Below are 14,981 nucleotides of genomic sequence, written 5' to 3'. Positions count from 1 at the left end.
AATAACATCCCACGGTCAATAGCTGGTGAAAACTTAAAAAAAATTGTCTGTTTGACCCATCCTTCTGAGGACACTGTGGACCTTGCCTTCTGTGCACCTCTGGACCTCAGTCTGGAACCACTGAAGCCAGAGTCAGACAAGTTTGAATAATATTTTGCTCTATTTGGAGACTGTGCTGCTATAACAGTTGTGGTCATAGATGGGGAGAGCTTGTGTCAACATAACTGTCAGCGCTAATCTTCTCTGCAGGCTACAGTGTCTGATATCAACAGGCCCTCGAGACACGTCCCGTTCACAGCGCGATAACCACAGGAGAGTGGAGCTGCTCCGGAGCAGTCCGAGGAGCGGAATTAGGATTTCTCAGCTGCCATTCAAACACACCGAGGCTCCATAAAGAGGAGGAGACGGATAGGACTCCTCCGCTCATCCGTCCATTCATCAAAACTCGCACAGTAATCACCCTCCGCTGCCTGGACCTCCGTAGGCGCGAGACTACAACACGAGCTTCGGCTGGTCTGCAGCGGCGGCCGTGAACAACGGTCGCACGCGCAAAACCAGCGCGAGGGGGGCAACGGAGAAGGACGCTGAGTGGAGAGGGAGGGAGGAAGAGCCGTCTGTCAGTGTTATTCCCCGGTGTGGATGTGAGACAGTGGGAGAGTGAGGAGCACCGCCGGAAAACTCCTCTTTCAGCCTGTAACTGAACGCCTTTCACCGGTGAGTGTAGAAACGATACGTTACAGCTACGCTACCATGTAAAATGTTTGAGTGTTTAAGCTAGTGGGGTTGTGTTAGCGCCAGAACATCTTTAGCCAGCACATTTTAGAGCTCATGTTAGGAAACCATGTTTTAATTTACTAACGAAGCAGGCACAGAGGCTGGGGTTTCGTGTCCTGTATTTTCGCTGCGAGCTAAAATATAGGCTACACAGAGCCTACAGCCTACTCACACCGGCAGGCTGTAGGACGTTAGTGGAGCTAATATAGGCTGAAAGACATGCACCGTGGGGGCCGTGGGATTTTTTTTCTTAAAGAGGTGTGTGTTTTCTCTTCCTCTCTCGATCGAGAAGAGAATGAGAAAAGCGTTTCCTTTGCGCTTTTAGGGGGACAAGTCGATCTTGAATCGCGACCAAGGTCTATTTTGGAGGAAAAGAAAGACACCGGCCTCAATTGAGCTTGAACCGTGTCTCCCAGCCATCCTGTTGTCATGGTTACTGGCTCGAGGAGGCTGGGAGAACATGGCTGTCTCGCGCAGTGCACTCACTCTCTCTTTTGTGGACACACACACACACACACACACACACACACACACACACACACACACACACACACACACACACACACACACACACACACACACACACACGGAGAGTGAGGGATAGAGACAATAAGCCTTGTGTAGCCGTTGTTTGTTTATGTCTTTTTAACTGTTTTTGGAGACTGTTTGGAGAAAAGGACCAGGCGTGGAGTGACCTAATTATAGATTTTAAATAGCATCATGTTATCCTGAATGCACGTCTTATAACAAAGCTCAGATGGAGTTGTACTCTCACACCTGGCTGGAGGAAAGCCCCCAAAACAACCATCATCACCCATAACGAAAAAGAAACTCCAGATCCTACCAGCGTATAAAAGGAAATGCAGTATTTGTTGACAGTAAAACAATGAGGTGTTCTTGCACTTACAAGGAAATGAGTGGCTTTTTAAAAACTGGTTATATTTCATTTCTTCAGCAAAGTGACTAATATCCTAATTATGGACATTAATCATGTCTCCAATATTGGTTTGCTCCTCCTGGTGTTGGCTCAGAGTCATACAGTGCTATCATCTTCAATTTAAGATATTGGATTACAGTTACAGCTGGTCTTGACCCAACTGTATCAGTCTTTTTCTATTTGGTTATTTTTATTCTTGAACTATTTTGTTGAGTCAGCATTTTTCTTTTAGAAACAGCAGAACCAGACCCCTAAGATAAAATATCTCACACATGAAAAGGTATCTATGGAATATATGAGCGGGATTCCAACTGAATTGCTATTTGACATTGATTTCACACCATCATTCAGATGCTTTTAATGGCTCGTTGTGTGACCTGATGCTTGTGAAATAAAGAGTCTTGCCACATGACAAAATAGCAGTGCCCAGAAATGACCTAATAAATATAAAGCACCACATAACTGAGGAGCTTGCATTCAGATGAATGCTTTCAGAGTGAGTTGTTGACCTTGACAGCATAGATGTGACATATTTGGGTGATTTAGGGGAGCTGGGTGACTGTTACGCTTCAGTAGGCTGCTGTGGCTATAGTTGGAGGCCGTGTTGTCTATCTGCTGTGACTTGTAGCCAGACTAGCCTGGACCACTTCCAGCCCCTTATTTTCCTGTTTTCCTGTCTTACAACCAGGATGTGATTTTTTTTCCTCCCCCTGTCTACATCTGTGTCTAACACAACAGCATTTTTGAAAGGTGACTATATCTCTGTTCTGTTTTGTGGTTGTGTGTGTGTCTGTGTGTGTGTGTGTGTGGGGGCTGCAGAGCTGGCGCAGCATCAAGTCTACATATTATGAAAAGGGTCAGTAGGTCATTTATGGTGCTGTAGACTGCAGTGGGTTTTTCTAAGCATGTCTATGATAGAGGAAGAAGGAGGAGGAGAGGTGGTTTTGATCAGTTTCCTAGTTTCCTGGTGTGGTTATCATCCATCAGCTCTCAGCTCTTACCTTCATAAATGTGCTCTGAATGCTAATTAGCTCTGTGTATGAATTAAAGGGGTTAACCATGCGGTATTAAGATGTCTATTATGATTCTCCTGGCTGGGTTAGAGGCCTATTTGCTACTTTAATGTACTCATTTGTGTGCTTTCTCATGGATTTCCCTGATGGAGATGAAGCTGTGCAAGAAGAAAAAGATGAATTATAGAATCCCAGCTTTGTAGAACTGTTAACATTTTATCAAATGTATCTGAGCATTTAAAACCACTTCAGTGTCATTGACTGGAAAGGAGCATCATCACCATCCTTCACATCACTTCCCGGTGCTGTGGTTGTTCCAGTTCGCAAGAAATTTGGTGCACAAGGACACAGCGCTGAAAAGAGGACTGCGCTTTTTTTTAATGAATGTGGGAAACACTACCACTGTTACAAGGTCAGACAAGTTAAGTGTAGTTAACCACTCTCTCTGGGTAAGAGGCAGACAGCGATGCCCAATGAGACTGTCTGCAGGCAGGCAGAGCAGAGCTCAGAACAAGCACCAGATAGACAGTCAGATAGATGAACAGACTTGAAGGATGGATGATGATTACAAGTAGGCTTGTCACAATAACGATAATTTTCCAAAATGTTATTGCCGATAAACAATATTTTTGTCAATATTATTTTGATTTTTTTTTCTATTTTTTCATTGATGCAATTATGATAAATGGGATAATAAAGTGAGTACACCATATCAAAAGAAGGAAACTTCAATTTCTTAAGAGTATTTAACTGTAATTAAAAGGTCAGGATCTTTTGAATAAAATAAAAAAATATATATGATAAATTTAACAAACAAGAAAGAGAAAAAAATACAATGAAAATGAAATGGACTCTAAAAAAATGTCAATGAAAATAATTAATACTAATCAAAAACAATAAAACATAGACCCTGTCTCTAAAGAAAAAACGAAACTCCAAAAAAAAACAACAACAATAAAAACTATAGCCTAAATAAAAGGGAGTTTATACAGTTCCTGAATTGTTTGTAACATGTACTTTTTCCCAGTCAATCCGTTCTGTCTGTCAAACATTTTTAACATTTCTGGCTTTGAACCGTATTGAAAGGCTGCATTTCTTTGGCAATGTAGCTGTCTTTGAGCGCCCACCATTTGACGCTTTTATTTCTATTTACTTTGCAGACCAAAAGCCTCAGTAAGAGCAGATTGTCAAAGAACAAGGCTCCGCTGCACCTCCCCTTCTTCTTCTTCGTCGCCACTATTTTCAAACAAATGCGACATATCAGCTCGTTGGTGTTCATGAGCTCACACTTTGTTCATTCAGATAAAAAACAAAATATTCCCACACTGGGACTGTGGCAGGCGGCTTAAGAACCGTATCTTTCATGCCATCACTCATATTAGCGTGTGTTTCCTCCTTACCCCTCAGGACGCTCGCTTCAGCTCTCTCCGTGTGTACGCGCGAGCAGCTCCGTCTTCACCCCAAAGGTTGCATTTTTGACAGATGCTCACTCCGCTATAAATCTGCTAAATCCGCTATAGAACCTATGCACCCCGATGTTAGGAAAGATAGACGTAGTGAGCCATGTTCTCATTAAGCCTCTTTGGTCAAAAGAGAGGAGGAAAACAAGCAGTTTATCGAGGCTGGCAAACTTACCCAGGACGTTTTTATTTATCGTTCGGTTAATTGATTTATTGATTATCGTGACAGGCCTAATTACAAGTTCCTATCACACAACGTGACTAAATTTTGACTGGTTTATTACAAAACATGTAACATGATTTGATCTCTAGTTCTGTGTAATTCTGAAGGAGTCCTGGAGAGTCTTCTATACTGTACCAGATTCTAGTCTGAAGTTACAAAGTATTCATATCTTAAATGAAGAAATGCTATGATGACTGTATTCCTGATAGCAATGACGATGACTCTATACCAGTGAGCCTCTGTGTCTGTGCACCAGAAACAAGGCGGTTCAGTTGCAGAGACATTATGACAGTTTTTTTGCTGCTCTGCAAGGTGTTGGCAAATTCCACTTTGGCTGGAGTCATAATTGTCTAAATTATTACTGTGCACCCACTGAACTTCAGCTTTGTGCTCATTGATTACTAAATGACACCATAATGTGTGTCTACATGGTGAGGTTCGTTTTGAAGTAAGACATAAGCACGCACACATAGAAAGGAGGGATATCCAGGTAGCAAGGGACAAAGAAAAGCTATTTAATGGTGAAATGGTCATCTAACCTCATCTCCTCTGTCGTGCTTCATGCTTTGATGTGACAGACGTTTTCAGCTTTGGTGTTGTGGCCACATGATTGGCAGATGGTTTGATCATAAATAAAGACAACTGATAAGGCTTAAGAGCTTCAGTGCTCTGCTGACAGAAGTGAAACGCAATGAGTCTCTCCTGATGGCCATTGTATACACAGATAAAACACATACACACACACAGTGCAGTCTCACATCTCCTCTCACACTCTTTCTCTGTCATTGTCTGAGGTATCTCCATCCATCCATCCATCCATCCATCCATGCGAGGTGTCTGAGCACGTGTGCTGTCTCTCTCCTCAGCAGCTGACTGCAGCGCTGCTCACCTCTCTCCTCCTGGCTCAGACCCACTTACCTCAATTACTGCAAAATGAGAGGCTGAGACAGAGACAGTAGAGACAGTGGAGAGCAAAGCTAGACTGTGAGATAGCAGAAAACATAATGTGAAACAGATGAAGAGGAGAGAGTGGGAGGAAAAAAAAGGACACAAGAGACTCTGAGAGAGAGATTTCCCACTTTCCATGTCTGGTTTCATAACTGTGCACTGTTTCCATTTATGGAGATGTGTCACTGTGTAGTTGGCGTGCGTGTGTGTGAGAGAGAGTGTGTAATTGACCATGAGTTAATGTGTGCATTTGCATGTGTGTGTAATTGCATAAACAGATTCAAGTTGTGGTTGTTTGCATGCGTGTGAATATGGACAAAAATAGGCACGGAGGGAAATTTTTAGAATATTTGGTGTTCCAGTTTAGGATTGTTTGGTCCAGACCAACAGATAATGATTGTGGGGAGACAGCGGACTCTGAAACATGAGCTATTTAAACAAGGAAGCCATCACCCACAATTTTTCCCACTTGTTTAGCTTAGCATTTCCAAAAGTGGTATGATTCAGTTATTTAATCCAATATGACCCACATGACGTGGTAACAGGAGTCTCTGTAAATGGAGCAAACTGAGACAGTTAGAGTGGTGACTAATAGATAACGCACACCATTCCTACGTTCACAATTTTACATAGTAGGTCACTCAGTGATTATGAATTCAAAGAGAATCAGTCAGACCATCTTTAAAGTTGCTCATACTTTCATCTGACGGAGTGAGGAGGATTTAAAGACATCAGTGGAGACTCTGTGCTCAGTGTGAAAACATGTAATGAATGAGTGCTGATGTGATCCTGATGTTTAATTTATAATGCTCACACTGAAAAAAAAAGAAAGTAGCTATATGAAGTGATATTAATCAAAGAATAAAGCCTTAAAAGAAAAGGCTGATAAAAGTATAAATATAAAGACAAATAAATAAAAGTATTCAAATCACATTATAATGTCACTTTAAAAGCGAAGGAAATATGCGCAGAAAAATATATGTCAAATATATGTCAAAATAATTTATGTCAACATTATTTTATATAATTGACGCTTATATTTTTTATACTAAGTTTATATTATTTTCATGTGTTTAAGGCAGCAGCCAACATTTCGGTATCAGCATTGACTGAGCAATGAGCACTATGTTGGACTTGAAAATAAACAGTATGACAAAATATTTACTCTGACCTTTTTGAATCCTGCACCTGGTTAATAAGGTATGAAAAAACTAAACTAAACTAAAACTAAGCCTTGTTGCAAAAATCAAAACTAAATAAAAACTAGAATACCTGCTCTAAAACTAATTGAAAACTAAACTGTAATGGGAAAAAATGTCAAAACTAACTAAAACTAAACTATAATGACAAATCCAAAACTATTATAACCTTGGACAGGAGAACTTTTAAGATTGGCTGAAATTACAGAACACAACGATTAGGACAGAGAGTATGTATTGGGAACGGTAGAGGACGTAATGGAAAGTGTTGGTGTTATGTTTGCGCTGACCAACACGGACATCGACGAGCTTGTGTGAACAAATCTTGAGAATGTAACTAAAACATGACTTATGTAGCTTCGATTCTTCCGCCCGGCTAGATCAGGCCTTGTGTTAAAATGTCATATTTTGTGTCTGGGGTATCGAGGAAGAAGGACAAACATGTTGGCATATGCTTTGTTTACATTCTCAAGATTTCGCCACACAAGCTCATCGAAGTCTGTGTAGGTCAAAGCGCACATACCAGCACTTACCTAATGTCCTCCTCGTCCCCAAAACATGTTCTCCATCATAATTATGTTGTTCTCTAACTTCCAAGTGTTCTTCAGTCAAGTTTTCTGCCGCCATCTTTCTTCTCCATTGAGATTCCTCCCGTTCTTGTGACGCAGCCACATTCCTGATCTAAATACTTAATTTATTCGTGTTTATATTTATACTTTTTTTTAGCCTTTTCTTTTAAGGGTTTATTTTTTGATTAATATCACTTTATATAGCTACTTTCTTTCTTTCTTTCTTTCTTTCTTTCTTTCTTTCTTTCTTTCTTTCTTTCTTTCTTTCTTTCTTTCTTTATTAAGGACTTTTCTACTTAATTTTTGATTTGTCTCTATATTAATACTTTTATTAGCCTTTTCTTTTATGGATTCTTATATGATTTATGTTTTGATTCATTTTTTTATTATTCTTTTATAGACTATTATATACTTTATTAATTCATTTTTATTCATTTATAGATATTTATATATTTTAAAATTATTTTTTTATTCTTTTATAGATTCTTATATAATCTATTTATTGATTCATTTATTTATTTTCTTCTTTTATAGATTTATTTTTGTAATTTGGCACTCTCACTCCTCCATACATTTCACTGTATACATTACAAGATGAAAACCAATACGCTTTCTGTTCCCATAATGCCATTCACCACAGGGATTGAGACCTCTGTTGTAAAAATAACCTACGTTAGGCAGACATGATGAAGTTCCAATCAAAGAGGAAAGCTTTGCCGTAATTCAGAGAGGAGTTTGAAATAAAGGAGAAATTCCTCCTGAAGCTTAATTCCTGAGCTGCATAATTTGCATCATCTTTTCCAGCTCTGATGAAACATTTAGTCTGCCTGTGGTGTCCTGATGCTCAAGGGTCGAACTAAAGCTCTTGCAACATCAGAGCTTCAGATTTGGCTTGCATCCGAGTCAGCCGCTTATCTTTCCTCTCGATCAGCATCGTGGTTTCCCTTCCTCACACTCTGACTTAAAATAAGAGATAAATGCTACGTGTATCTCCAGAGGAAACCACAGTCAGTTGGAAGGAGTCAGTGAGTTCATATGGGGTCCATTTGTAAATTATAAGCGTGCCAGTGCCATCAGAAAAGCTTAAATCCCAGTTAATATTTCACTGCAGTTGTGCTTTAAGTCCCCTGCTGCAGATGATTCAGCAGAGCACAGATCTAATGTTGCTGAAGACTCATTTTAGGCGACAGCCCTGATTCCTGGCTGTGCTCTGCTGTCAGAATCCAAACATCTACCTCACCAGAGCTTGGCTGTGTAATGAAAAATGTGCCTTATTAGTTTTTCTAGCTGCCCTTCAGCTCCATTTGTGTCACAGAGAAGAGAACTGAGAGAATAAGCTCATACATGTGAGCTCTTTTAGAGCTTCTCTGTTTGATTATTGATGAATAGTGATATTTTTAGTCATTGATGGCTATATTGGGACCTGACACTGTGACATTATGCTGTTAAGGTCCATTTTAAAGGGGACATATCATGCTGATGCCTGATTTAATACTTACATATAATATTATAAATTTGAAAACAAGACCTTTCACCCCCTGAATTTTCAAAAAATTAGATGTTGTATTTTTTCTGATATCCTAGAACGAGATTTGATGCCTCTGAAAATAGGTCATTGACATTTGGCTGCGAGATTTCAACCTTCATGACGACACGAGGATCCTTTCTTTTTCTTGGAGTAATCTGATAAAGCAGCTCTGTGATGTCAGTTAGTCACACAACCGCCACTGAGGGATACACCCACCAAGAGCCGACTGACTGAGTGCTGGATGCAGGGACTCTGCTCTGCTGAGCAGCTCGGCTTTACATGGTGAATTAGCAGTTAAAACACTGTAGTTTTAGCAGGCGTCGTAGTACTTGTGAGACTGTGATATTTGCATGCTTGTTCTGACATGCACCGTGAACCTGGACCACAATAATGCTGCGGTAATAACATAGTGATGAACTGATGGTAGAGGCGATCTTTAGACTACACTTTCAGCATGATGGATAAAACAGACAGAGAAAAGTGAAGGAGCAGGATGGAGCCCTGTTATAGAAATAGTTTATTGGTGAAGTCTGCCTATATTTCCACATATAAACTATACATGTTACAGTACCGGTTTGACTCACCACACTGAAGCGTCCTGAGATGATCTGTGTCAAGGTGGATTTTCTTCCTCCTGAGCTGCAGAACCGTCCGGGTCTGACTCAGGGTCCAATACAAAAGGACGTATCCTACACTCTGCCGTTTTGTTAGTGCTATCGATGCCTTACGGTGAAGTTTTGGCAAACAGCAAACTCGCTCGGTCTGCTCCATCCAATATGGCGATTTTGTAAATACTGCCATGCTGCAAAAACCGCCCCCTTGCTGTACCCCCTCCGCCCCTCTGATAGAACTGACCAATCAGAGCACAAAGGGCTGTGGCGTTGCGAGGTTACTGGAGGTCATTCTCCAAACGGAGTGTTTCAACGAGATCTTCAGAATGGCCTAAAATGAGGATATTGAGAACGCTATTGTGGGTCAATGAAGGAACTAAATGACTTGTACTGAGGGCAGAAATGCTTTACAGGCATCCTAGTTTGGCACAGTGAAAAGGAGAAACAAGCATGATATGTCCCCTTTTTTTTATTTTTTTATTTTATTTTTTTTATTTTAATGATATGTCCCCTTTAAGTATCTGTAGATCCGAGCTGTGGTTTAAATCCATCTCTCTGTATGTGCTGGGTTTGGTAACTCAGATAAAATTGATCTCTGTATACAGCATACAGTTATGATAAATGAATCCAAAGATTTAAAAATGATCCAAACTCAAACACATTGTTTATTGACTTGGCAGTCATTAATAAACAAATCAGCTTTGCAGCTTATCAGATTGTTTCCAAACAGATTTAAATACAAATAGGAAATAATGTAATATCAGCTGACATTCATTTGTACACAAGCAAAAAATGTTAAAAAATTCAGAGTGTCTCATTAGCGTTTGTCCTTGAGTGTCTTTGAGGAAAGAGAAAGACGTTTCTGCTGCCCGAACATGTTCAAGAAAGGAACAGATCACAGTCAGGATACATATTCAGATCTAATCATCCTGTATTCATACAAAGCGTTATTGCAGCAGGACTGAAACAGTTACTCTGCTGTGAAATCTCCACTTGGATGGAGCAGATGAGCTAGCAGGATCATTCTGACAGGGATCTGTTAAGCTTTATTAAACAAATCTGTCTGTGTGCCTGCCAGCCTGTCTCTTGTCCTCTGCTTCCTACTTTATCTACTTTTTCCTGCCCTGCTTTCAGAGCTGATAGAGGGTCATCAGGTGCACAGAGCAGACTGTTCCAGGCATATACATTTCTCTTTCAAACACTCTACAGCACAAACACACACGCACGCACACACACGGTTTGTTAAAGGTGACCTCTATGACTCACAGCTAAGATGAGAAATAATCAAATGACGTCATTACTATCAGCCTTTGTTAAAGGATAAGTTTGGTTTATACAGCTTTTACATTGTTTATAGAATGAAGTAGAACAAAATACTCACCCAGAAGGCTTTCCTGATCCAAGCAGTGCTTCGGGAGATATTTAGATCCAAAATCGTGCAGTGGACGTCCGTGTCATGGGATCCATTGGGGCATAGACAGCTCCGCTCCTAAAACTGCAATAATCGTCCAAAAACTCATGTTTTTCACCAATAGTCCATCATGGTCTGCTCGGGGTTAGTCCTCTGCTGCAGTCTGTGTCACTCCAGACAGCGCTGTGTGGCTGTAATGACCTCTGAACTGACAAAGACTTTGTTTACGATTGCCCCTCCGCGCATGCTCACTGCAGCTCATTGTTTTAGGGGAAGATGGCAGGCTACATGACGACGTGCGGAGGGGCAATCGTAAACAAAGTCTTCGTCAGTTCAGAGGTCATTACAGCCGCACAGCGCTGTCTGAAGTGACACCGACTGCAGCAGAGGACAAACCCGGAGCGGACCATGATGGATTATTGGTGAAAAACATGAGTTTTTGGACGATTAATGCAGTTTTAGGAGCGGCGATGTCTATGCCCCGATGGATTCCATTATACGGATGTCCGCTGCACGATTTTGGATCTAAATATCTCCCGAAGCACTGCTTGGATCAGGAAAACCTTCTGAGTGAGTATTTTGTTCTACTTCATTCTATAAACAATATAAAAGCTGTACAAACTGAACTTATCCTTTAATGCAGTCTTCCCCCCTCCTTGTTTTTTACATTCTCCTCTGGTTTTCTTCTCTTTGTGTCATCCTTTCTCTTCTTCTGCAGATTTCTTCCTGGTTGCTGGTCTAAAGCAACCTCATCCTCAGTGAGGAGCACCATGACCCAGGAGGGGCAGGCCCTGCCCTCTCCCACTCCACCAGAGAACCCAGAGGAGGCAGACACAGCTGCCGTCTTCTCCACTGACCCTCTTGCAGAAACACACAACCATGCAAAGCAGGACGAGTCCCTGGATGAGACAGAGGAGGCAGAACAACAAGCAACGAGCAGAGAGGGAGAGAGGACAGTGGAGAAGGAGACAAACAAGGACAGAGATGGGAGGGAAGAAGTGAATATTGGAGAGGGTGAGGTGGAAGAGAGAAAAGGTGACAGCACTCGTGATGAAGATCCACAGGCAGTTGGAGAGGTAGAGGGAGAGACGGTGGGGATGAGTGGAGAAGGATGTACAGAGGTTTGCTCGTCTGGAGAGGAAGCTGGACATGAGGAGGAGAAGAAAGAAAATGAGGAGGAGAAGAAAAATGAAGAAACACAAGTGTCTACAGAGGAGGGGGCAACTCACGCCCAACAAGCTGGACGGTTTGTGAACTTCCTCATTCTCTCTGTTTTTTTTGTGCTGTTTTGTTGCTTTCAGGTGATGAGATACGACACTAAACTGTCCAGGTGTGGCTGTATGAAGCAAAGATAAAACAGCATCCAGCAACAGACCAACTCACATCATTTTCTATGTCAGTGTGTCAGCACGAGGGTCATCACAGTAGCTTATTGCTTATTGTAGCTTCATGAAAAAAAACGAACTGTCAAAAAGCATTTGCTAGCTTTTAACTCGTCTAGAAGACTGATTAACAGAAACATTAGGACACACAACAGTCTCAAGAACTACCTCGTCTCAGGTTACCTTGTAGTATTTTTACACACACTTCCTCTGCTACAAATTTAAATAACAAATGATTTTCTCTGTGAGTTTTTTTCCCCACCTTATTAATATCCTTATTAGCATTCAACAAAATGAGTGGAGAAAAAAAATGCTTTGCATAATAAACTAGTCAGAGAAGAAAGAGAGTGAAACGGTCAAATTTCAAAGAGTCTGTGGATCCAGTGAACCACATGAAAGTAAAAGTAATAATAAAGCAAATGCTAAAAGTTTGACAGGGAAATGATTTGGATATGAATGCTGGGAAATGTTGGCAAAGTGAAACTCATATTAAAGGAAAAGTTCGGTTTATACAGCTTTTACATTGTTTATAGAATGAAGTGGAACAAAATACTCACCCAGAAGGTTTTCCTGATCCAAGCAGTGCTTCGGGAGATATTTAGATCCAAAATCGTGCAGCGGACGTCCGTATAATGGGATCAATCGGGGCATAGACAGCGCCACTCCTAAAACTGCACTAATCATCCAAAAACTCATGTTTTTCACCAATATTCCATCATGGTCCGCTCCAGGTTAGTCCTCTGCTGCAGTCTGTGTCACTCCAGACAGCGCTGTGTGGCTGTAATGACCTTTGAACTGATGAAGGCTTTGTTTACGATTGCCCCTCCGCGCATCCTCATGTAGCCTGCCGTCTTCCCTTGAAACAATGAGTCGCACTCCGCATGCGCGGAGGGGCAATCGTAAACAAAGTCTTCGTCAGTTCAGAGGTCATTACAGCCACACAGCGCTGTCTGGAGTGACACTTCTGCACCAGAGGACTAACCTAGAGCGGACCATGATGGAATATTGGTGAAAAACATGAGTTTTTGGACGATTAATGCAGTTTTAGGAGAGGCGCTGTCTATGCCCCGATGGATCCCATTATACGGACGTCCGCTGCACGATTTTGGATCTAAATATCTCCCGAAGCACTGCTTGGATCAGGAAAGCCTTCTGGGTGAGTATTTTGTTCTACTTCATTCTATAAACAATGTAAAAGCTGTATAAACCAAACTATTCCTTTAATACACAATAAAAAATATCACTGCTTTAGGTTTTAGCACACAAATTTGAAAAGAGTGAACCTGAAATATAGATAAAGCTGTTTTTATATGATTTTATTGGTTACTTCTGTTCACATCACAGAGAGCTCTTAAAAGGATTTTTATTCCTTCTGACAAAGATTTGAAAACACTGAGGTTTGGCAGGTTATCATACAGCTCTTCAAAGGAGAAAATTAAACTGAGCTCTTTCCCTTTTCATCCTGCTTCAATCATCAATGTGGCTATTCCAGATAAAACATTTGCCTATTGTACATGCTTCTCCTTAAATAAAGAATGATGGAGGTATAGGGAATATGAATGATTTGCCAGGCATTGTGTCATGTTATTAAGATGATTTATCTTTCTTTCTCTATGTTTTAAACAGACTAGCAAATGGCATATGTGAGAATGAGAATGATGATGATGGCGGCGAGGACGATGAGGAGAGAAACGAGAGGGAAACTCTCCCACACTTGGACACTTTCAGCTCAAATTTTGAGACAACTGTAGAACATGCGGATACAGAAGTGGAGGAAGAGGAAGAGGACATCCAAAAGGAGGGGGATGGGAGAGGGAACCAGGACAGTTTCAGCTCTGTGTTTGAACAGATTGTTGAGCAGGTTGATGTTCAGGAGGAGGAAGAAGAGGAAGAGGAGCGGGAGTTGGAGGAAGAGAGGGAAAAAGGTAGGGTGGACAATAAAGACGGCTTCAGCTCCACTTTTGAGCGCATTGTAGAGTCTGCCCTGCTGAGGGGCGGGACCTGCTACAGCAGCCTGGACTCCCTGGACGTGCTGTCACTCACAGATGAGACTGACAGCTGTGTCAGCTTTGAGGCGCCACTGACGCCTCTCATCCAACAGAGGGCGCTGTTACAAGGTCCTGAACCCCTTGAGCTGGAGCTTGCAACAGTTCAGGAGCATGATGGGGCTGAGGTTGGACCAGATGCCCCAGGTGGTGAACTCACAGAGAGCATCCTCCATGGAGCTGGAGCTGGAGTGGAAGACAGCCCACTGAGAACCACCATACCAGGGAGCAGGTCTGAGTTTGTGCTGAGCCAGCCGGGCCGCTGGGCCATCCCGAACGGATACCATACAGACGCTGAAGGAGCCATGGAGGGCTGTGGAGCCATGACCAACTCTGTCAGGTAAGCAGACCAACATCAGGTGTTTGGATTCTTCTGAATACCTGTTTTTAGTCATAGTATTACCACTAGTACAAGCTGCCGAGGTCAAAGTTATTGAAAGAATAAATACACACCTCTACAGTTTTTTGATGAAACGGATCCCTCTTTGTTCTGTGGTGAAGAAAGTGATGCAAGATCGTGAATTGATCCTTCTTTTATAGCCTCAGTTTTTAAACTTAAATATTGTGATTTGTGTTAAACATGTCACGATTACAAAAATACAGGTTTCTGTTAATCATTAAATATGACTGAACAGTATGTTTAAGGTACAAACAGGTTCCCAGCAGGCTATACAAACTCCCCAAATATATAAAATCAAAGCTGTTGATAAAGAAAAAACAAACTGGTGTAATGTTATTTGCAGCAAAAATTCCTAAATTTCTTTAGAGAGGGAGGAAAAATAAGTTATGGTATATGGTTCAATAGCTATGTCTACCTTGGTGTGAATATCACACTCCCACAGGAGGCTTAAACACAAATGAGCAAAGACAGTGCTGAAAAA

General features: G+C 41.4%; 1 protein-coding gene across 2 annotated transcripts in view; it reads left to right on the top strand.

Annotated features, from left to right (window-relative positions):
• The first annotated feature begins 268 nt into the window (after positions 1-268).
• psd2 (pleckstrin and Sec7 domain containing 2) overlaps positions 269-14,981 on the top strand; it is a 43,302-nt gene continuing 28,589 nt past the window's right edge. The window contains exons 1-3 of one of the 2 annotated variants that reach the window (XM_074673794.1): positions 269-714; positions 11,392-11,919; positions 13,682-14,440. In XM_074673794.1, the coding sequence (XP_074529895.1) occupies positions 11,444-11,919; positions 13,682-14,440 (1,235 nt within the window). In that variant the 5' untranslated portion in view covers positions 269-714; positions 11,392-11,443. The remainder of the gene's footprint in view (positions 715-11,391; positions 11,920-13,681; positions 14,441-14,981) is intronic. The other variant, XM_074673795.1, reaches the window with a different exon arrangement.

Source organism: Halichoeres trimaculatus, unplaced genomic scaffold, assembly GCF_033239565.1.
Source record: "Halichoeres trimaculatus isolate MK-OKI-2021-1 unplaced genomic scaffold, fHalTri1.1 fHalTri1_scaffold_7, whole genome shotgun sequence".
Lineage (NCBI taxonomy): Eukaryota > Metazoa > Chordata > Actinopteri > Labriformes > Labridae > Halichoeres > Halichoeres trimaculatus.
Note: the sequence above shows the minus strand (reverse complement) of the source record. Positions and strands in the feature narration are given on the sequence as shown.